The sequence below is a fragment of the Petaurus breviceps genome, unplaced genomic scaffold, assembly GCF_028583685.1.
Source record: "Petaurus breviceps papuanus isolate PSGF00001 unplaced genomic scaffold, PetGlider_PUasm1.0 174, whole genome shotgun sequence".
Lineage (NCBI taxonomy): Eukaryota > Metazoa > Chordata > Mammalia > Diprotodontia > Petauridae > Petaurus > Petaurus breviceps.
Window position 1 is genome coordinate 36,725,778 of NW_027185761.1, and position 25,103 is coordinate 36,750,880.

Below are 25,103 nucleotides of genomic sequence, written 5' to 3' on the forward strand. Positions count from 1 at the left end.
AGAGACAGAGAGAGAGAGACAGACAGACAGAGACAGAGAGAGAGAGATAGAGAGAGACAGAAAGAGTTAAACCAGAATAGTGATAAAATAGCAGCTGTAGAAAAGCATAGGCATAGAGGTAAATTTGGGAGAGGAAGCTGGGAAACAAGCAGTTTGATTAAAATGCAAAAGTAGTTTGATTAATGATACTCTTAAAACAATTTTATCAACTTATAGACATTTAAGACCATTTGACTTTTGTTATAGAGTGGCACAGGAAAACACGCTATGCTTATAAATGAATGGAACTGTGTAATTTAAATATATTGGATTAGTTTTGCACCAAGTTAGGAAAAAATCAAAATATTAATTTTAATAGTTTTAGGTTCTCTCCCTCTGTCTCTCTTCATCTATCTCTGTCTCTGTCTCTCTCTGTGTGCCTATTTCTTTAATCCCTCTCTGCTTTTTGATTTAGCAAAGACACAACTCTTGAACTTGAAAGTATGGGGCTATGTGACCAAAGGGCTAGTGTGATTGCTGTTGTAGTCACTATTTAGAGTGATTGTGGTCACTCTAATTTGAACTGAAATCCATTTCTTAAAGTAATAATGTGTCTTCTTTTAAAAACCAAAGTCCCAATTATTCCTATCATTCCTATCTTCGGTTACATCATGAATTTCCATAAGCTCATTTTAAAAAAAAATATGAGTCACCACTATTAACACTATTAACTTACTCCCTTCTCCTATTGTGCAGCCTTCCTCAGTTATGGGTTTCCCACAGCCTTTGGAAGTACATGCCCTCAAGTAGAATTTATATTTGGTGGTGGAGTTGAGGTCTGCAACACGCCAACTGAGTTTTGAAGGGTTCGTGACATTGATTTCCTTTAGTTCTCCAACCTCATCTGTGTCATTGACTAAAAAAGAAAGAAAGAAAAGAAATTAAATGAAATATATGTGGATTTTTAATTTCCATAAAGCTTAATAAAACATGAGAGTTACAGCTTTGGGGCACACATGGAAATATATTCTAAATTAAATATTTTCCCTATTCAATCATAGACAGCTGCTTGTAGAGTTGCTCTCTCCTCTTATTATAATTGTGGATTTCTGAAAAGAAAATATTATTGATTTTGGCAAACAAAATCTCTACATCAACCAAGGGTCGAAATGGATACTGCAGTACAAAAACGTCATCATTTTAAATGTCCGTTTTTCGATCGTACCACACAATAATTAAACCTTTTTAGCCACCTACATAAATACTATACACTTATTTTATGAAAAAAAATTATTTAACATATAAAATAAAACAAAAGTAATGTTAGTTACTACTATCATTTATTTTATACGAAGAATGGAGGACTATGGCAACATGATACAATGAAAAGGGTATGGACTTTGAAGTCATCAGTTGCAGGTTTAAATGCTGCCTCTGATACTACCTGCGTGTCCACAGGCAGAGCACTCAATTTCACATGGACTGAGGTGGGATAATATGCCTTTGAAGTAATATCCAGTTACACATAACATATTACATGTAATATGCATTATATATTATAAGCACATATAGTTTATGTACACAGATGTTTAAGCATATTTCCTAATTTCTCTAGAAAGTATAAATATTCATTTAATCAATTTCTTAAAGACTTTCCATAGGTGTGATTAGCAGATAGAATAAGTGTACAAAGACAAAAAATAAGTAGTGAAAAACTTTAATCAATGATGATTGACCTAATGACTGATCAGGAGAGTCTCATAGTTCCACTGAATATAATTATAATGTATTTAAAGTGATAGGGAATTGACATTTTAAGCCATGCCCTTCAATTCCAGTATTGTGCTGGTCAGTTCATTTTTTAGATAGGTACATGGCCACTTCCTGTATGCTAAATCTCACTCTTTATCCCTCATTTTCATTTATAATAAAATGGAGATAACCACAGAAGCACATCTGAAAACAAAATAGAGCTAGATTTTCAAATAAAATGTGGAGCACAGTAATGGTTTCTTGGACTAGGTTTATGGACAAATTTCTTTTAAAAAATGAATTAAAAGTAGATATTCCTCAACTTTACAAATCACCTCTGAAAGACATAATTGCAAATTTCTATAATTTCTAATTGACTTTTTTAAGCATGTCGTTCTTAGGAAAAGAGAACTGGCCTCAGCATAAGGATGACCTGTGTACCAAGTGTGAGGATGGAGGAAAAGCTGCCTAGAAAGAAAAGTCGAAAGCTCATCTGATATAGACATAGGTATAGATGTGGATATACATATATTTGTGGTGGTGGTGGTGGTGAGTTCCAGGCAAGAAAATGCAAAAGATCATTTATTGGCAGCCAAAACCCAACATTTTTAAGGTCATACATTGCACAGAAGTTGCCAGTTGTAATGGGAATGTGAATTTAAGATCTTCCCTGCCCCTAGGCCCTTTGATAGTCTTAAGTGCACCTGGAGCCTTTCGCAGGAGGCTTGTTTTTCAGGAGATACTTTGTGATTGGGCAGTGGGTCAAGAGGGTTGTTACATTCTCTGAGCCAGGAGAAGGTTATATAAACCCTGATGTGAGGCTGTGTTTGGGGGCTCACTTTGAGAAGTGTTATATGATTTGACCAGATGAGATTCTGGACAGCCGTTGAGGCCCCTGGCTTTGAAAACCCAGATGTTGATGCTTCCCTCTCTGGTAATTGACTAGGTATAGGTGTAATGGTCAGACAGTTGACACAGGTCAAGCCTGTGTGCTTGAAATGTTTCTCTGTCTTCTTGTAACTTTTGCTTGTAACTTCTGTCTGTACACTCTGAAGTTTGGGGTGCTGACTTTTTCCCCTGAACTAGATAAATGATATGTTTGATTGATTAAAGCAAGATTGTTAACCCATTTTGAGTTGCTTTCCTTTAGAAAAGCAGATCTAAGAAGCTGTGTTGGCAGCCACGCTTGGGATGCTGGGGTTCTTGCTGCAACACCAGTCTGCACTGGGGGAGAGGGAGAAAGGAAAGGGAACAGGAAGGGGATTAACATTTAAATAGCACTTATTATATGTCAGATACTATGTTAAGCAACACACACACACGGATGGATGGATGATTGGATGGATGGATGGATGGATGGATGGACAGAGCTTCACAACAATCCTCTGAGGTAGGTCTATTATTATCCTCATTTTACAGTTAAGGAATCTGAGGTAGACAGAAGTTAAATGACTTCCCCAGGGTCACACAGCTATTAAATATCTGAGGTAGGATTTGAACTCAAATATTCCTTACTCTATCCACTGCAATAGCCAGATGCAACGATAAAGGAAAATTCTTCACCTGAAATTTTCCTACACTGATAGGATCATAAGAACATATTTCCCTCTACCCTTCAAATATTTAAATATGTGTGCATGCATTCCTCTGCGTGTATATTGAGGTAGAGAATAATAGTAGTATTTATAAAGTTCTTTAAGTTTTGCAAAGCACTTTATACATGTCATCTCATTTGATATAATAACAATACAAACTTAAGTGCTATTATTATCGCTATGAGGAAACTCGAACTGGAAAAAGGTTAAATGACTTCACTGGATCACATCTACCAAGCGAATAATCCTAGATTTGAACTAAGATTTTCCATGCTCTAAGGCATCCTTCCACTGCCACTTAGAACCAAAATGACAGAAAGGAAAGAATTTTGTGTTTTTTTAAATCACACATACATGTATGCATTATACACACATATGTATATATGTACATACATATATGTGTGTGTAAATATATATAAATTCCAAATCTATTGAATTTAAATATTTCAATAAATGTTACAGAGTTGAAAAGTAGATCAGACTATTTTGAGACAAATTTTGAGAAATTTCTTTTTTCTTAGATATAAAAGAATGACCTTAATTGAACATTATTAGAAGCACCATTTCTTTCATCCTGCAAATAAATATTCATATCTCTTAGAATTATGAAATATAAATCCAAGTTACTTTTTTGAAGGAATTTGGACTAGTATCATTCTTTTTCCTGAAATAAAATGGCTTGTCCCGTGAACAGCAACAACAAAATATGTGAAAAACAACCTTTAGAAAGTCAGACAACACAATAACATGGCAAAGAAGTTTCATTATGATGAAAATATATATGATTTATACATCATATTTGTGCATATGTATATACATACTTGTGCATGTGTGTATGTGTATGTGCATATATATCTATGAGATATACATATATAAATATGTGTGTATACATGCAGACATATCCCCATTTCATTTTAAGTTCCTGTGAATAAATTTCGTTGAAGCAAAGGGTAAAAGGTTCAATGCTGTGGGGAAAAGTCTAATCTTTAAAGCACCATTATCCATGATATAAGTTATAGAGACGTTTAGATACTCCTACCTGACTACTACAGACTCTCAGCTGTCTTTGTGCATATTGCCCTCTATCACTCAAATGTAGCCCTTTCCTCTTCTTTATATTTTAGAATCCCTCCAAACACAATCAAGAGCTATCTGCTTCCTAATGCCATTCTTCATCCTCCCAACTGATAGTCCTCCCATCCTTTATCAAGGATACCTTGGAACTATTTTGTACGTGTTTTATATGTATTTATGTGTGTACATGTTTGTTTGTATACATATCGAAAGGTATGCAAGGATACCTTGGAATTATTTTTTATTCGTTTTTATATGTATTTATGTGAGTACATGTGTGTATACATTGTGTGTGTGTGTATAGTCTCTTTTATTAGGATGTAATGGTATGAATGGTATGTAATAGACCAAGGGTATGGTCTATTTCATGTTTGACTATGTATTCAAGTGCCTGATGCAATTCTTGACTGGTTGATTTCCTTTCATGTTATATTTTGGCAAAAGAATGAATCAATTCCTTTCCTTTTTCTGGCACATAATTAGTGATTAATAAATGTTAATTGGATGACTTTTCTATTGAAAGTGCTCCTTCAATAGAAATGTTGTATAAGGTTTCATTTAGTTGAAGTTTTAACACACTCTCTCTGCCTGTCTCCTCTTTCTCTCTCTCCTTCTCTCTCCTTCTCCCTCCCGCTCCCTCTCTGCCTCTCTTCTCTCACAATGTATCCTGTGTCCTATTGGCATTTAAGCAATGTAATTTGCTGCTACTGTTAATAGTTGAAAGAGATAAACATTTTGGACAAATTAAAACAACAGCAACCTGGTACTTACCCAATAGACAAAAAATTAGGTAATTATCATTTGCAATGCCTACAGACACATTGCAGTAAAGAAACATTTGGAGAAAAAAAATGGCTCATTTAATTTGTTTGGACAGAGAACTTGTTATATTTTGCATTCTTTTACTCTATGTCTTTTAACTGTGGGGATGTTTAGACCACTGTAATCATACCTAGTTCAATGATATTGACGCAAGAAATCTCTAAGTATCCTTTCCTTATTGCTTCATCTAAAAAGAGATATTTTCTATAAGTAAGGAGAGGAATTGTAGACAGGACTTTAATTTTGCTTCTTATTTCATTCTGTTTTTCTACAGAGTAATTTTTTTTTATATGAAAGTCTTCTTCCCTCTTGTTTCTTCAATATGTAATCAATTATTTTAAAAATCTTATGAAATATTTATTGCTGAAATCACCATGCATATGTATAAAATCTTTTTTAGCCCTATTTCCCCAGGATTACATCAGTGAGTGAACATATTACCAAAATTCATTGTAATGTTTCCCATTAAATGAAAGGAAATATTTCTTTTTCCAAATTAAAATACTCTAAGTTCACTATTTGTAATGGGAATATAAATTAAAATCTTCCCTGCCCCTAGGTCCTTTGATAGGGAGCCTGGAGCCTGTGGCAGGAGGCTTGTTTTTCAAGAGACACTTTGTGATTGGGCAGTGGGTCAAGAAGGTTGCTGCATTCTCTGAGCCAGGATGTTATATAAACCCTGATGTGAGGCTTTGTTTTGGGGCTCACTTTGAGAAGTGTTATATGATTTGACCAGATGAAATTCTAGGCAGCCATTGAGAGCCCCTGGCTTTAAAAACCCAAATGTTGATGTTTCCCTCTCTGGTAACTGACTAGGTATGGATGTAATGGTCAGGCAGTTGGAGGCTTGTCTGCTTGAAATGTTTCTCTGTCTTCTTGTAACTTTTGCTTGTAACTTCTATCTGTATACTCTTAAGTTTGGGGTGCTGACTTTTTCTCCTGAATGAGGTAAATGACATGTTTGATTGATTAAAGCAAGATCATTAACCCATTTTGACTTGCTTTCCTTTAGAAAAGCAGATCTAGGAACCTTGTTGGCAGCCACCCTGTGGATTCTTAGGTGCTTACTGTTACACTATTTCTTATTCTCTTTTAAAATCTGTTAATATCAACTCAGGCATTCAAGAACCCTAAATTAAATACCTGTAGGCACATGCATATATTATGATATACATATACACAGACATGTACATATATGTCTAGACCTATGATTTCACTATCATAAAGAATCTGCAGTGAACAGATTCCTTATACTAATGCAACTCTTCTTCAGCTTAAAGTCTTAGAGATCAAACAGCTGCTTGTTAAATTTAAAGTTTAAGTGACTTGACCAGAGTCATGCAGCCAGTAAATATCAGAGTTGAGACTAGAAACCAGATCTGCCAGACCTTAAGGACTGTTCTTATTCATTGTACTATTCATGCTGCCTCATATAGTATATGTGTGCGTACATGCATGCATGTATATGTCCCTACCTGTATGCATATACATATTTATGTATATTACATGAAGTCATGGAGAGATACATCAGCAAAGATATCACTCAAGGCATGTTACACCCAATATAGATGGATAGATAAATGGATTCAAAATGTAAGAATGGGTCTGAGTAGTATAAACAGCAAAGCAAAATCTAAAGATGAAGCAGTAACAATCTCTTGCAAAAGATTTTTCTTGGGGCAGCTGAATAGAGTGAATAGAGCATTGGTCCTGGAGTCAGGAGGACCTGAGTTCAAATCTGGCCTCAGATACTTAACACTTATTAGTTGTGTGACCTTGGGCAAGTCATTTAACCACAAATGCCCTGCCTTCCCCACTCCAAAAAGCAAAAAAAAAAAAAAGATTTTTCGCATCTTCTAATTATTTCTACCCCATTCATGCATTTCCCCCTTTTCCCTCATTTGGTTAATTATCATAAACAATTGTATGTTGTTATTGTTTTCTACAGTTCTGTAGGTCATTCAAAAATACTGTTATAGGTCAAAAGTTATGTCAACATGCCCAAGGTCATAGAGACAGTAAATGGCAGCACCAGGATTAGATAGATAGATATAACAGATAAATGGAAAGAGGGAGGGAGGAGGGAGAAAGTATGAATAGGGGGAAGTTTTAATTTCATTTTTTCTAACTTGTTATCCAGACCTCTTTCCATTCCATATGATCTATCCCTTCCCTAATGAAGATAAAACAAAGAGTCTATGTAAACAAATTTTAGAGTAATAGAAAAAGAAAATATAAAGAAAAATATTTTATTAATTGAGGAAGTTGAAATGTCCACTATAATGGCATAAGTTTATGTAGGCATTACTTTTCAAGTTAACATCCAAATAAGATAAATTCACACAAAATAGTTAAGTAGGTTGTACATTGAAATTTAGGCAAAATTTGTGGTAGCCAAATCAATTAAAGATAGCCTATAGTTAGAATTGTGTTGTTGAGTCATTTGGTTATGTCTGCCTCTTCATGACCCCATGGACCACAATATACCAAGGCCTTCTCTCTCTCCACTATCTCTCAAAGTCTATCCAAGTTCGTGTTCATTTTTCCCCCCATAAGACTATCTATCTATTTCATCATCTTCTTTTCCTTTTTCCTTTTTTTTTTCAGTATTTCCCAACATCAGGTTCTTTTCCATTTAGTCCCGTCTCCTCATCATATGGTCAATGTCTTGCCTAGTCCTAAGCTCTCATGTTATAATGTCATTTACTCAAACATATAATCAATTCATTACAGAGATTGATTACAAAACTCAAACTTCTACTTACTTATCTGGTATTGTAAACTGTAGCCCGTTAGATTGCCATGTGCTTTCTTGGGCAGTCCCCAGGATAATACAACAGTGTCCTTGTCAGCATGTATGACCTTGAGGAAAGTAGGCTGTTCAGGTACTGAAATAAATGAGGTCAACTTAGAAATTATGAGAAAATTTGAACTAAAATAATACAATAAATTCCTTTAAATATTTTCATTCTTCTAATGAGAAAGGTCTGACACTAGCACATTTTGGTTTTCTATCCCACACCATCATACTTCAGCTTCCCTCTGACTCTGCTACTTTGGGTCTCTTCTTTCATTAGTGAGTTCTTCTAAGAGCCTCTGTTTTGGAAAAGAGGACGGAATAGTCATCCTTAGTTCTCCAGACCTGGAAAATAGGTACCCTATCCTTATTAGAAAGTTAGGACCTTGAGGGTAGGGACGTTTTTTTTTTTTTAATTTTCATTTCTGTCCCTAATGCTGCACAATGCATGAATCATAGTAAGACCCTAAAAATGCATATTGGCTGATTTAAAATTAATTTTAAGATAGATAGTATAGAATATTTAGTTATAGGTAAAATTTATTAGGTGTTTATTTCTTATGCCATAGCAATTGAAATGTTTAATTTCATTTGTATTTCTTGGCTTTGTCCTCATAACAGCTTTGAAAACTCATCAAGGTTGACAAAGAAATGTCTTGTCTCCCAAGGACATAGAAATAGGTAGGAAGAAAGCAAGTTCATCCAGCAGAAGTCAGATCTACCACACAATCTAAGAGAATGCCACCGGTAGTTGGAATGTAAGAGAGAGCATGAAAGCACAGAGAGAATGTTGATCACCACTCCACCATTGTAGTTAGGATAGTATATTCTCATTATCTTCTTCCCATATTAAAGGCTATTAAATTTGACTCTGGAAGCAGCAACTACAAAGACTACTCTAATGGCAATGATGATAGTCTTTCTAATTTCACAAGCAGAATATTGGTCCTGACCCATGTGAATTAGATATTTCCCCTCTTATACATAGTGGGATCTCTTCACCCATGTGTCCTGTTACATGAATGTAGGACATCCCATTTGAGATAGTCAGAGGAGAGAGCTAGGAATTATACAAGTACTTGCAATTAAAGCTGAGACTCCCACATTAAAAAGAAAAAAAAAACTTCCTTCTACTTAAGAAAATTGTCACTTTCTAAGTAAATTAAAGTCTTATAGGTTACTAAGTAGTTAAAAGTAGCCAATGATCAACCAGTCACTATTACAGGATAGCCTTGAAATCATGATTTCCTAGCTTCAAGGCCAGGTCTCTAACTACTATGTCACGAGTATAAATGGACCCCAGAAATTAAAGAGACATGTAACTGGTCCGAATTGATCAAACCACTTATGATTATGAACACTAATGAAGAAATGTGATAGATTAGGTTTAATCTAGGATTATCCTTTCCAAGGATTACACTAAGGGGAGAAGAACTCTCACATATTTTTTTGTTCTTTTACCTCCTTCTGGAGTTTGAAAAGCAACTGGAGTACTTTCTGGCCCAGCACCTTTGGAATTGTAGGCTAAGACTGTTAATCTGAATTCACTAAATGGGTCCAGTGAAGGAACCATTCCATAGCTTCTGTCTCCTGGCAATCTTAGAGTTTTTATTTCTTTGGGGAATTTCCTCTCATCCAATCTGCTTTTCATTTTCCACCAGTTGATCTGAAATAAAAAAAAATAATCCATTGGCATACTTTTTTTGGCATATGATTGTAGTAACCTATTGAATCAGCTTTATTTTGAAACCAAGAAAATTCTGATGCAACTATTAGGAAATAGAACCTGATATCCTCTCAAATGTCCATGTACTCTCTCTTTTGGAATTCTGTCCCAGGTGACATTGATTAGGGTACTGTTTATAACTCTTACTGATACCAATGAAGGAGCTGCATCAGGATCTGTAAAAACACACACACACAAATATAGGATTTCACATGAGTATATTGTTAAATTGAAATTTTTTAAAGCAAAAAGAAACCACTGTGATATTTATTTGTATTTATCGGTTTATAACATTAAACTTTTGCAGAACAAAATTAACATTATTCAACATAAAGAGAAATAGTTCAATGAAAAAAATATCATAAAATTTTCTTGATGCAAATAGCTGAAATTTGTACAAAATTTTAAATTTAAAGCATGTTATTTATATTATCTCATTTGATCCTCACCACAACTGTATTAACAGTTTGGTATTGGAAACAATAAAATTATTCTAAAAAATATGTTTCTATAACATATATAAACTAGGGAGGAGAGACTTCATGAACATTTCATTTAAATTAAAATGAAAAACCCAACCTATATTCCTTATCAATATTCAAATATTTATAATAATATTATTGTCTAATTTTACATAATAATGTAATAATATGGTAGCACTAATGATGACCTGAGGTCTAATGTATTGGATCTTTGCTCATTTCCAAGGGCACTAAACTTTCTTTAAAAAAATATTTACTAAATAGAGGCAGCTTTGGTAGCTCAGTGACTGAGAGTACTGAAACTGGAGTTAGGAAAACTTGAGTCAAAATTCTGTCTTAGACACTTACTAGCTCTGTGGCCTTGGGTAAGTCACAACCTCTTCCAACCTCACTTTCCTTATCTATAAAATGGACATAGTAATAGCACCCACTATACTGGGTTATAGCAATGATTAAATGAGTTCACATTTGCATAGTGCTCTGTCAGCCTTAAAGAGATATATAAGACTAGTTATAATAATAATGAACATTCTTGTGATTAATATTACTAGGCACCTATTCTAAACCATAAATCATTCTAGGTACTTGGAAAGGTAAAGAGATAAAGACAACATAGTCTTTGCCTCCAGGTTTTTCATTTAAGAAATCTTCCCTCAAAGGTTTTATAGTTTTAAGTTACATAATGTAGTCACTCTCCACTTCACTCCCTGTCTTTTTTTCCCCACTAAATCAAATTACATGCAAAACTAAATATTGTCAATATATTCACTACTGTTTTAGCATTTGGAAAATGTCAACCAGGATTGATTATGGCATAGACTTTTGGCCATGGATGGCAGAGTGAGAAGATGATAGGAAGATGGGAGCATTCAAACACCTGATTTGGAGAGTTATACAGAAGTCAGTCAACATACACCAGAAAATCTATGATGCATAAACATTACATATAGTTACACTATGTTGCATAAATGACACCATCCAGGATTTTATTATTATTTTCTTTTTCATAGAGGTACTGTGGTATGGTAGACAGCCAGCCTCAGAATCTCAAAGACCACAGTTGAAATCCCACCTATGATATATAATGTCCATTTGACCCCTTCTCTTTCACTTTCTCTCTCAGTATATTCAAATTAGATTATAAATATATATGCATATTTGTATATGTGTATAAATATCTAAGGTTATACATTATAGTGCAGGGGCTGATCTGCATCAGAAGATTTCTTCAATGGGAATTCCTTAAACTAACCCAAAGTATGGTTAGTACATAGATATCAGATTCCTCAGCATTACGTAGGTGATTATATTGAATCAGGAATGAGGTACAAAAATACCATTATGTGCAAAATTAATTTTAATTGAATAATAGTATTATCTGGGTGTCTAAGATTCATTAATAACACATCTTATGGGCATTCAGTGGCATAAATTTATCTTATGAAGCAGTGAAATTGTTCTAAAAATCACCAAGATAATTGTAAGAAGAAATGGACCAAATTATTATTGTTTTTTATAACATGGAATGTCAGGGTCCATGTTTAACAAAATATAACAACAATAATTGCATGGCAAACTCTCATAAATAGTTGTTACTAAATATGTGCCAGTCAAAATGAAATTCGTAAGTTTAAAAAAAACATTCAAAATTAGTTTTTTTCACAATCAATTTCTACTTAAAAAGAACATAGATAAAGAGACATAGACCAGGGGTGGGGATCCTGTGGCCTTGAGACCACATGTGACCCTCTATGTCCTCAAGTGCAGCCCTTTGAATCTAACCTTCAAAGAACAAATCCCCTTAAAAAATGATTTGTTCTATAAAACTTGGACTGAAAAGGCCACACACAAGGACCTAGAAGGCCACATGTGATTTATGCCTAGCCGATTCAACCTTATTTAATTCCACTCAGAGTCCTTCTTTGTCAAGATCTTTTTTAATTCTTTTGTCTTTCTCATCTATTTGTCATTGGAAATTTTGATTTCACTGGTAGAAGGAACTCCCAGTAAGGGAATTATTTCAATCAGTGAAGGTCAGTAACTATTTTGAAATAATAGCCTTGTTGATGTTCCTGGGGAACTTAAGGTTTAAATAAGTTGCCCAGGATTACAACAAGAATGTGTCAGAGGTAAGTCTTGAAAACAGGTAGACAAAATTCTGAGGGCAGTTTTTCCTTATTATTTTTAATATGTCAAATTACTTAATATCAGTCAGCAATGTCTAACGTACAAAATCCTTTTAAAATAAAATGAAAACTAAAGGGCTACCAACATTTTAGGCTCCATCGGATAGACATCAAATACACATAATGGGGTAGAGGAGAAGGGAAGCTTTATGTGTGTTTTATGGACCAACAAGGTATCTACAGGCAAAATGTGAAGATTAGAATCATTTTATCCATTTAAATGAAACTTTTAAAAACAATCACTTATAGAGCATACTGGGCTCACCTCATATCCAAAATAGCAAGACTGCTATTTCCTCCCCTATAATTTCAGATCTTAGCTCACCTGGACATTATAAACTACTATCTCATTGGAGTCTGAGGCAGGAGGTACAAGGAGCACATTTTATCATTTGTTGCCCTTTCATAATGTAGACTCCACTTAATTGTGGTAAATAGCACAAAGACTGTGGTACGTAGTCATCTGTCTTTTCTTAAATGTGTGCATAACATACTCCATGAAAGTTATTGAACTCGGCAGTTCCTTTTGCATCTTAATCTTTTTTTGTTTAATTTTGTGCCCTCTCCAACTAGATTTTAAATGTTTTGGAATAGAAACTATCTACTCCTTCCCTTCTTTTCAGTTTCTTATCATGCATTTCTTCCACTATTATAATTTCTTTGAGGGCAGGAATTCTATTTTTCTTTTGTTTGTATTTGTACTGTCAATACTTAACATACAGTGAGTATTTAATATATGCTTGTTGACTCTCTGTCTGACTTTTGTGACCTGGCTATAGAAACCAGTATGGTATCTCGGACAAAGTAGGTATTTAGTAAATGATCATTTGTTAATGATAATGTTAAAATAGGGCTGAATTTTTTACAACTACCTAGAAGTTTCAAATTAAATTTGAAAAGAGGTCACTTACAGTCTTCTCCAGAATAGACAGTTATGGTCTGTGGCTCAGGCCCTGAGCCAAATTGATTGATCGCTTGAACTTTGACATCATAAGGAGTAAAGACAGATGAGGTCATCACTCTTAGGGTATTATCTGTGGCCAATTCATCAGACCATTCTGAAGGAACTCCTTGTTGTCTCCATGTCACTCTGTACTCTAATCCTGGTCCATTTCTTTCCATGGATTTCAATGGCTGTGAAAAGAGTCAAGAAATGCACTGTCATGTTTGATGATACAATCACAAAACTACATTTGAAGAGTTAAGCAATATAGTAAAGAGAATGAAAAGTCAGTCTCAAAGTAAATTATGTCCTAATTCTGATGTCTCTGGGGTATATTGACTACATGTCCCTGGAAAAGTCACTTAATCCCATTAAGTGTGGAGTGGGAGAAATGGGAATTTCTATTGGGAAGCTTCCTAGACCCAATTCAAACATATTTCAGGAAAAAGAAAGTGCAAATGTTATCAATGGAACTTCAATTTTCAGGTTACTACATTGAGACAACTAGAAACACAGCATGTTGAACTAAAGTTCTGTCTTGAACCGATTCTTTTCTCCTTATTCTGTAACTTGGTGATGGGATCAATTCTGATGGGCTCCATTAGTATCTCCATAAATGAGTCCCAGATCTTTGTATTCAGCCCCAGTCACTTTCTAACAATCTAGTCTTACATCACTATTGATTAGAAAGCTTGACATCAAGGCATCTCAAATTCCTTATCTTTTCATCCAAACCTGCTGCTCTTCTGTGCATCCCTGTATCTGCCAATGTCACTGCCCTTACCCAATGACCCATGCCCATAACTTCTGTGTCATAGGACAGGCCCTAGTCTCAGTGATCCTACTGACTCAAACTGCTAACAAATCATGTCCTTTCCATTTTGACCATTTTTATCATATTTGTCCCCTTCTTTCTACTCATATAATCACAACCCTCATCCCCTCTCTGCTGGGATATTGCAATAACCTTCTTATTGACCTCTTTATTTTAAGTCTCTTCCCACTCCAATCCATTCTACACATAACTCTCAGGGATTTTCCTCAATTATAAATGAAACTATATTTGTTCCTTGTATCATTCAATAAACTCCAGTGACCACTATTACTTCTATATCCAAATATAAATTCTTCTCTTCACAATCTGGCCCCTTCCTATTTTACAGACTATTTACACATTAGTGTCCTCAATACATTCTATTATCAGGACACACTGACCAACTCTTTTTTTTTCAAATATATGATCTCCCAAGTGTGTCCTTGTACTGGCTGGCCCCCATGGCTAGAATGCACCACCTCTTTACCTCAGTCTTTTTGTATTCATAGATTCCTTCTAGACTTACCTTAAGTGCTACTTTCTACATGAGACCATTCCTAGTTCCTCTGACTGCAAATTCTTTTTAGAAGGGAAAGAAATATATAATAGTATATAATATAAATATATAGGTACATATATTTATATATAATACATATGAATAAAAATAATTGTGTATTCTCTTCAGGTGTAATCTCCCTGAGGGAGGATTTCCCATGTTTCTTTGTTTTGTTAGTGCTTAGCAAAATACTAGGTACATAATAAGTACTTAATCGTTGCTATTGATTGATTGACTCTTAAACAGTTCCTGAAGACTAATTAATTTAAAGCCATTTGTTTTGTAAGTTTGAGCTTCAAAAAGTCCATCCTCCAGAGGCACTCCTATATTCATTAATGTACTTTGCCTGACAATTTGGGTAAGCTCTCATCAAGTAAATTATAGTACTTGGCTAATTACATTATGTTGTCTTTTAACAGATTAACTTCCCATAAATGGGGTTAATTCAACCAAAGATGATATACATATTTATATATCAAAAATATACCTTTGAATTTGATTAAAAAATACCCATTTGAAATTGATTTTCTATAAAATTAGAGCTCTTAATTAAATTTTAAAAAGTTCAAAACTAACAATAGCTATATTTCATACATTGAAAATATAATGAACAAGTTGACTGAGAGGTAAAGAAACATGAATACCAAACCACAATTTAAGTACCTGACTCTCTGACTAACTTTCACTACTTGTTAATTTTAAAACTCTCCCTTTCTTCCCTACAGGTGGAGACTTTAATTCTTCCTTTAACTTATAGAATTTCTATCCTAACACGCAGTTCCCTGTGCTAGGAGGCAAAATCTCCTGGAGCCAATTCTCATCCATAGAAATGTAATTTCAACCATCTTTATTTAGCTATTGAAATAATTCCCTAGAGGATTTTAGCTACCTTCGTTTTCAAAGTCTATCTACCTCATCCTTCTACATGGCTTAGTGGAAAGAAAAAATACATCTCAGGGTCACTTTTTCTGCAAGTTTTAAGTCAGAAGAGTTTTTGTTAACCTATTTTCCCCCACTGCCTATCTTTGAAGCCAGAAGTTGTGTAAATCCTAATTTGCATTATTATGATTTAACTTAATACATTATGTACCACAAATTCCGTCACATCCTTAGTAATGATTCAGGTAGGTCTCTAGCTCACTGACTTGCTTTCTCTCTCTCTCTTTCTTTCTCTCTCTGTATTTAAAGGGAACATTTGTTTTTAATGTAATATACATTTGAAAGCTTTAAAATAAAGATATGAGATATATTATAACTTCACAAGACCAAGGATAAATAGAAAATAAAAAAAAATCATTCAGTGTTCAGGTGATCATTTATATGCCTTCTAGATAGCATCTCCAAAGGATTCCAAAAGAAAATATGAAAGCAATAGATATGTTAGAAAAGGTTGCTAGTATGTTCTACTTCAATAAAATATGTCAAAACACACAATTTCCTTCCTGGCTTATAAAACTCAACTGTATGGTTTCAAAATCAAGGTTGGAGAGAGATATTTCTGAACTGTATTTACAATGATAGTCTTGAAAAGCCAATGTCTAGATCTATATGATGTTCTTGAATCTATATAATTTTGCATTGTTTAGGAAAGTAAACTTCCCTGATTCCATAAGTTATTTGTGTTGTGCCCTCAAAAAATCAATTAATATTTTTACTTACTCTTTTTATTCTAACTGATGGCAAATGTGCTCATAAATTCCTTGGTATGACTAATATAGATTAATCCAGTTTCTGCTTCAGTAAGATTACATATTTACCTTTGAGGTATCTAATACAGAGGTGCCAAAGAGGAGACTCAAAGTCTAATGTAGCCCAAATGTGACCTTAGACAAATTAAAATGAAATTGGGGAATGCTTGACAATAAACACAAAATACAACATTGCTAATGATAACCAGTAATTTTCTAAACCAATATATGACTGACTGGCATCCATTTTTATTTCTCTAACACTACTGATTTAACGCAATCCAACCCTTCATTCTGCAGTTGAAGATACTGAGACCCAGACAGGTCAGGTGACTTATCCCAAGTCACATAGAAAATAAGTAGCAGACCCAGGCATTGAATCAAGTTTCCTCTGAGTCCAAATTTAGCATTGTTTTCCATTCACCACAATCTATCCCCAAGAACAAGTGAGAGGACCAAATGAGTCAATGTACATGAGCATTTTTCAAAACTTAAAGAATATGAAATGTGAGGAGGCATTATCATGAATATTTAATTTGCTCCCTATGAAATGTAAGGTCCTTAAAAGAAGGGCTATCACACACATATGCATATATATACATATATATATGAATATATGTGTATATGATCTTTTTAAACTCAGCATCTTATACTATATATATATATATATTATATGATATATATTATTTGTCACATAGTAGCCACTCAACAAACTTGAATTGGATTGAACTGACCTGAATGGAATTGAACTCAACAGGGGAAGTGCTGACTGGAGTTAGAGGATCTCAGTTCGAATCCCACCTTTAACACATCACCTGTGTGAACTTGGACAAATGGTAGCCTCAGTGTTCTCTTCTATAAAATGAAGGCATTGGACAAGAGGGCCTCTGAGCTCTGGATCTATGATGCTATTGTAATGGGAGTTGGCTGCCCTGGACTGCCATTATTTTATGATACTATCAATTAAGCAAGTAAAATATTTTAAGGAAATTAACTATGTTTCAATAGGAATCAAACTATGACCTCAATTAAATACATTTTAAAGAAATCACTTGAAGCCTATGGTTATAACTGAGTGAATAATTTTACTCATTGGTAAAACAGAGCTGACATTTGCCCCTGGCAATGTCTCTATTTGTATTCAGTGGGAATTTTTGCCCCAGGAAACTTCTGAGTGTAAGAATGACAAAAATTCATCAGGGATTCAGGAATGCCCAGATAAATGTTGCTATGTGCAGGGAACCAAAAGGTTTTATCTAAACTGAAGTCCATTATTTTAAATACTTTTATCTTAGAACAGATAAAGAAATGAAATTGTGCCATTTGTCATTTTCTTGTCGTGATGATGCTCTCGTTTAGCAATCTACTTTCTAGAAAATATGCACTATGTGTATGTAATTATACATAATGCATATGTGTATTTATCTACATATGTGCATATATAAATTTAATATACCTATATCTAAGTCTTATATCTATCAATCTAACTAGATATAGATTTATAAACTTAATTGTTACATTGCAGGCTAGTTAGGCCCATTCTTTCAAGGGGATATATTAAGGTTTCTTACTTGATATTCAAAGGATCACCAGTAAGGCCTCTCTAATAACATTACTTCAGTAAATTTTTAGTCCAAAGATACAAGTGGGGGGCAAAAAAAAGCAAGGATGTAGTCCAGCTTCTGACCAGGTAGGTCTTCCCTGGCATCAGGAATATAAAGGATCATGTAGGTGGCAGTAATGCACTTCCCAAAATTCTTTTGCAAATCATACAAGTTCTCATTAAATTCACAATTCAGATAGTGAAATTGAGGTCCTTAGGGCTAAGTTATTTGACCAATGTCATGCTCTAAATGAGTTGTAGAGTCCAACATTTTTTGATGTTTTGAATCTTGTGGGCCCTTTAAAGCAAAAACACCAAAATTTTGAAAATAGTTCAGTGATGAGGTTTCAAAGGAGTAGGAATATCCTCCTGATAAATCCTAATTATTGAGCAAGCAACAAGTCTAGATAAATTATATAATTGTCTAAGTTTTCAAATGATACTTTTTTGTTGATTTGTTTATGTATTAGAACAATGGCTAGTACATTTAGGATGCTTGAAAATCAGTGGCAAGTCACAATTCTATTGCATTTGAAAAATTGTCATTTAAATGATAACTGGGGGTAAAAAAAAACTCTATTGAAATTTTGAAATTTTAGCATAAACTTGATTTTTATTTGTAGCAAGTATAATGTTGGATATTCTTGTCTGAAAGGCTGAAGCCAAATGCCCTTCTTGTCTGTTAAATCTAAAATGAGAAAGATGATTATTTAATGTTAATATAAACTTCAATTTCTCCAATTTCCTTATTCATTTGAAAAATCCCATTAAGCTCAAGATAACTTTTACTATTAACTTTATAATTATTCACTTGACTTCACATTCTCTTGCATTTAGTCTCTTCTAGACTATTAATGGCAGATACACTATGGATTCTTACATTTTTAAGGCACACGATCTATTGGAAAGCCTGAGAGGCCCACAGAGGTCTAATCCCCTCACTTTACATAAGAGAACATTGAACTTCAGCTTGATTAGGGACTTTTCTGAGGTAACACAGGAAATAACTATCAAAAGCAGGATATGAATCCAGACTCCAAATCTGGTACCCTTTCTACTCTACTACAATGTTGTTAACTTTTTTTTTATTAATTGACTGGAAGACAGAATGTGCAGAGGATAATGTAGTAAACAGAATCTATCTCAAACATATCAGTCAACAAGCATTTATTAACTACCAGATATGTAGCAAGGATCATGGTAGGTGGTAGAGATACAATAAGAAATCAAAATAGCATCTGCCTTAAAGGAGTTTACATGATTATAGCATTAGACAGAAAATTATTTTTAATTATGAATACTTTTAAAGTTGGATGGATTTAGAAGTGGTTGGATGGCCAGGCTCAAGGAATTGTCATTATTAGGTCATATTCAGTTTAGTGAGTAGTTTCCACTGTGGTAGTACCCTGGGACCTATTCTAGGTACTGTGCTATTTAACATTTTTTTCACAGAGATGTTCATATAGGTGTAGCAGGTATGTATCCAATTTTCACAGAAGTTGAAACTGAAAAAGGAAGTGACCATGTTGGGTGACCCAAAATACATATGACAGGTTAAAACAAGGGACTAATTCTCAAAGATGTAATGCAAAGTCATATCTTTGGGTTCAAATAGTCAGAAAAGGACAGGTCACAAGCTTTAGAAACAATATCCAGGGATCTCACATTATTACTATAACATTATTATTAATAATAGTTATTATGGTCAATAATAGCTAGCACTTACATAGCCCTAATGATTTACAAATATTATCATATTTGCTATTCATAATAACTCCCAGAGATAAATTCTATTATTATTCCCACTTCATAGTTGAGGAAACTGAGGTCTTTCTGACTCCAGGCCTGTCACTCTATCCATTATACCCTCTAGCTTCCTGAATAATATTAAAATAATTATAATTATTAATAATGATGATGGTAATAGCTAGCATTTATATACTGCTTTAAGGTTTGCACAGCATTATACATTTTTTTAATTTGATCATCAGAACTACACTATGAGGCAGACTCTATTATTATATTCATTTTACAGAGGAAAACTTAGAAAGGTTAAATGAATTATCTGGAGTCACAGAGCTAGTAAATATCTAAGGCAGAATTTGAATTCAGCTTAAAAGCACTGACTCCAAGCACGCTACGCACTGAGCAACCACATTCTTCCTGGGGTGAAAGTTGAAGAAGAATATGATATGGTAACTAAATAAATGAATATAGTCTTAGATCACATTATGAGAAACAGACTAAAAGATTGTGAAAGCTCTTCTGTACTCCATCAAGGTTAAACTGCAGCTAACATATTCATGAGATGACATTTCTAAATAGTTAGGATTAATGAAGCTCAACAGGGAAGGAAGACCAGGATGGTGAAGGCATTGGAGAACAAAACATATAGGCATTGGTTGAAGGAATTGGAACTGTGGAGTTTGGAAAACAAGAGTAAGAGGGTCTATGGTAACCATCTGAAGGATGGGCGTATGGAAGGATTTAGACTAGTTCTGCTCAGACACTGAGGAGCAGAACTAGGAGAAGAAGAGAAACTATTTGGCTTAATGTAAGGGGAAAAATGCTGATAATTGAAGATATCCAAAAGCAGAAAAGGCTGCTTCAATACATAAACGTTTTCCAATCACTTCTCATATCACTTGGATGACCATTCACTAGGTGGGGATGGTGTTTAGGTATGGATTTGTACTCTAAAGCCTTGAGAGCCTTCAAATTCTGAACACTTGGCCAAGGGAGGAGATGAAACATTTCTTAATTCTCCTCATTGCTTCTTCTTCATGTGATAACAGATCTTGCTGATCAAGCTCTAAGAACCTATTTCTACATAGACAATCAAAGGATGAGAATACTAACTACCCAACCTGACTCCCATAGCAGTGGATTAATGAATTAATGTTTATAAAGGATTTTGCTTTCCCAACACGCCATTATGTAATTACAAAGTATTGTAATCTGATTAATTGGAATATCCACTCTTTGGAACTTTAGTACTTGGTTGACATTAGTGCTGGACTGAGATACTCTAGAGGAATAAAAGAAGGCTGAGGTTCTAATATACAATTTAAGCTGTTGTCAAGAAAGAATAGCATCGGCTATGCTACTCTCAGCACAGCCTAGGGAATAAATCATTTTAAAACACTCTTTAAAAATTTCCAATGTGGAGACATTTAATTTTACTACTTTCTAAGCCCTGATACAATATGATACACTGAAGATGGAGAATAATAGGGATAAATATGCTTATAAATTTTATGTTCTAAAATTCTCATTTAATTTTGAAATCGTGAGCTATCAGAACAATATATTTGTCAAAGAGTAACAGCACCTATAAATAATTTTAAAATAATATTTGCATATATCCATATGCATGTATATATATACATATACATATTCAAACATATGTATATACACATATACATATATGTGTAACCAAGTGGTCAAGCACATTACAAAACTCTATGATGGCGAAATCTCTTTTGAGCTAACAGTCAGAAAACACTTTAGAACTTATTTCTCTTTAAGTATGTCCAAAACGTAGAAAAGAAGAATCCCCTCCTGTTCATATATTAATAAGTGATACTGAAAAAGAGAAGTTCATATCTAATATACCAGTGTAATGGTGGTCTAGTCAATGGGAGCTCAGTTCTCAGAAGATGTGCAACTATGTGGAAGAAGCTGGAAGAACCTGGGCAGTCTGCTTCTGGAAAGATATGATAGAATGGAAGTCTCTACCCATTTTATAGATATTTCAACTTTATAATGTCCTCTTATGAAGAAGAGGAACTATTCTATGGGATATTGAAACAGAACTGAGAACACATTCAAAAGACTCTCAGTCATTTATTTTTTTAATTTTTTAAACTAATTAATCTTTTCTATGCAATTTAGGGAGAAGATAAAATCTTCTCTAAACACTAGTGGAAAGATACCTCAGACTGTTATCTCCCAATAAGGTTATCCTGTGACTTCTGTCTCTGTTATTCCAACTCTGCCTTAAATAAAGGAATATATCTTGCAGATGTAATGTTGTACATTGAGACCTATGAACTTTTAAAGGTCCAGAGATTAAGCCATCAGAGGTATGGGAGCTTAGGTCCAGGCAAAAGTTTGTGTTCTATCAGCACAGCAAATTGCTAAGGACTGCATGTCCAGAGCGTAACATCTGTGTGCTGACTTAAGAAATGTACAATCAATCCTAAATATTTAATCCTTTTCCCTTGTAGGTTCACCCTTGTTTGGAATTTATTTCACCTTGTTTTCTTCAGTCTCTAATTGAGCATACTCATTCTATTTTGGGGTGAGTGTGGAATTTGGGGTGAGTAGGAACCCATTGGGGAGAAATTTCAAGTTCCCTTTTATTATAGTGCAGGGATCTAAAGGCAATTTGCCTGCATCTCAAAGAAAATCTCCATTGATTTAGGGACCATAGTTTATGTGTACTTTGTGTAGAAAAACACATTGATGACATTTCATCCAGACCCTACTCAGGAAGGCCTAATGCACTGAGTAAATCATAGAGTTTTCACCCAGAAAAATAGGATTTTCACTTGATGTTGAAGAAATTATTTCCAGTTGACCCTTGGGTGCATAATTCCAGTCTACACTAATAAGTACAATATCTGAACATGGTAGACAATTAATGCTTGTTCACTTCCCTTCCCTTTAGTATTGAGATACAGATCATTTTCTTTCTGAGATGGGAAAATAGTTTTTCATTTTGCATTTAATATTATTCAGAATTGAATTCGCTTTGAGTGTGAGTGAAGAGCTAAGAGTGGAAGGCCTTAGTGGAAGAGGGAAAAAACCAAGTAGCCCAGATTCCCCATGACTTAGCTTGCAGATATAAAGCAAAATCAGCTGATTTTCTCACCTGAGGGTAAGGGGTGTGGCTCCCAGTTCCTCTGTGGTCTAGTATTGATTGATTGATATCTCATTTGGGAACATTCCACATTTGGGAAACTGACCAACTTTCCTTCTGAAATAAGCATGTTTTCATGCTCTTTTTTTCCCTTTATTGTCTTTGGGCAATGGTTTTGGGAATGCCACTTAGAGGGCTAAGATATTAACTAGTGAATTACTAAGTAAGTAGTAATCTTAAAAAAAATGTAAAATACTATTTCTTTAAGATCGATTTAATTTCATATTTAAGAATAATTATGATTTTTTTATGAATATCTGACTGTATGTTTTCATGTGATATTGACTAATTTGAGATGTTTGCTATGTGGCCGTGAAAAAACAAGTGATAGGAAAGTACTCGTGTTTCTATTCTCTATTGGAAATATGAAGAGTACACCTAAGGTTCACAACCTGTAAGCCTCACTTCTTCACTCTCCATCACTCTTCATATCCAGTCCATTGTCAAGTCTTTTTCCCCATCTCAACGGCATTTCTTATCTGTCCTATACTCTTTAATGACACAGTTATCACTTTAGTTCAAGCTCTCATCACTTTATGTGCACTATTTCAATAGCTAACTAATTTATCTGCCTTTCTCCAGGTTTTTCCCTATCAGAAAGCTTCAAAAGTATAGTTTGGCACTTAATGTCCTTCACAATTTGTCTCTGACATATCTTTCCCTACTTATATTATTCCCTTTTGTATGTCCTTAATCCTGGGAAAGCTATTCTATTTTTGTTTCCCCAAATAGGGCATTTCATGTCCCACCATGATTTTTTGTAGATTCCCTCCCAAGCCTGAAATTCTCTCCCTTTTCATGTAGAATTCATTATAGAATCATTAGCTTCCTCCAAAGCACAGTTTAGGAGTTACACTCTCCCAGATTCCTTTTATTTTCCATCAAACTACTTTGTATTTGCACTATATATTTTGTATATATTTTTCCATGCACTTTAAGGTGATGTCAGAGACTATTTGTATCCTTGAGAACTCAGTATAGTTTCTGGCATTTACTCAATTGATCAATCATCCCATACATATTTATTAAGTCCTGCTATGTGCTAAAAACCACGAGTACACGAACAAAAATTGAACAATCCTTGACATCAAGTTGTTTAATCTGATGTTAGGAAAGACAACATGAACTCTTTTAAATATCTATACAAAATAAATACAGAATAGATTTTATTGTTGTTGAGTTGTTTTTCAGTTGTGTCCAACTCTTTGTTACCCCATTTGGGGTTTTCTTGGCAAAGATGCTGAAGTGGTTTGCCATTTTCTTCTCCACCTCATTTATAGATGAGGAAACTGAGGCAAACAGGGTTAGGTGACTTGCCCAGGGTCACACAGCTATAAAGTATCTGAGGCCAGATTTTAATCCAGGAAGATGAGTCTTCCTGACTTTAAGCCTGGTATTCTATCTACTGTGCCACCTACTTGCCCCAGCTAGAATAGATAGGAACACCCAGTCACTACAGTATAATCATCAACATGCTATTTAGTTTCCAGTATCTAAAAAGAGACTTATAGAAACAAAAATTAGGAAACTAAAAAGAAATAATCATATTACCTCCCATTTGATAAACATTTCCTTGGGCTGAGAAGCTTCAACTCTTATGTTTTCTGGATTCTTGTCTGGAGCTAAAAAAAAAATCACACACACTAAAATTATCTTTTCATTCATCATCTGCTATTCTACATAAGAATCACCAGTTCTCCATTCAAATTCATCATAAATTGTTAAAAGAAAGGGAACATTAATAATTATGGAAACTAGTTTTATTATTTCTAATTATTTCACATTTTCTTAACATAATTTCACCTATGATTTTTCACATTCCTCCATTACATTGAGTTATGTTTCCAAAATATTCCCCATCTGACTGCTTGAAAAATAAATAAAATAAACCAAAATTCCCACAGCTTGGTACAAAATGGTACAATTAAAATTGTACATATATTTGTATATATGTATATATACACATATACATGAAAAACAAGTAATTCATTTTTAATATAATCAGTTCCCTTTTTTCATTTTATTTTCTGCATTTAATAACATTATTCTGAGAAGTTATTAGCTTTCACCAGATTGCCAAAGGGGCCCATCACACATATACACACAGATTAAAAATCCTTGCTTTAAAGTGGTGCTCAATGTTATTAATTCAAAAAATGACA

The 25,103-nt window shown here is 34.1% G+C and overlaps 1 protein-coding gene across 5 annotated transcripts in view; it reads right to left on the bottom strand.

Moving 5' to 3' along the window:
• Window positions 1-25,103, bottom strand: part of CHL1 (cell adhesion molecule L1 like) — a 279,616-nt gene that overhangs the window by 13,745 nt on the left and 240,768 nt on the right. For all 5 annotated transcript variants that reach the window (XM_069084078.1, XM_069084075.1, XM_069084080.1 and 2 more), the window contains 6 exons: window positions 24,493-24,563; window positions 13,325-13,547; window positions 9,806-9,921; window positions 9,481-9,685; window positions 7,988-8,110; window positions 716-895 (listed from right to left, as the gene is read on the bottom strand). In XM_069084078.1, the coding sequence (XP_068940179.1) occupies window positions 716-895; window positions 7,988-8,110; window positions 9,481-9,685; window positions 9,806-9,921; window positions 13,325-13,547; window positions 24,493-24,563 (918 nt within the window). The remainder of the gene's footprint in view (window positions 1-715; window positions 896-7,987; window positions 8,111-9,480; window positions 9,686-9,805; window positions 9,922-13,324; window positions 13,548-24,492; window positions 24,564-25,103) is intronic.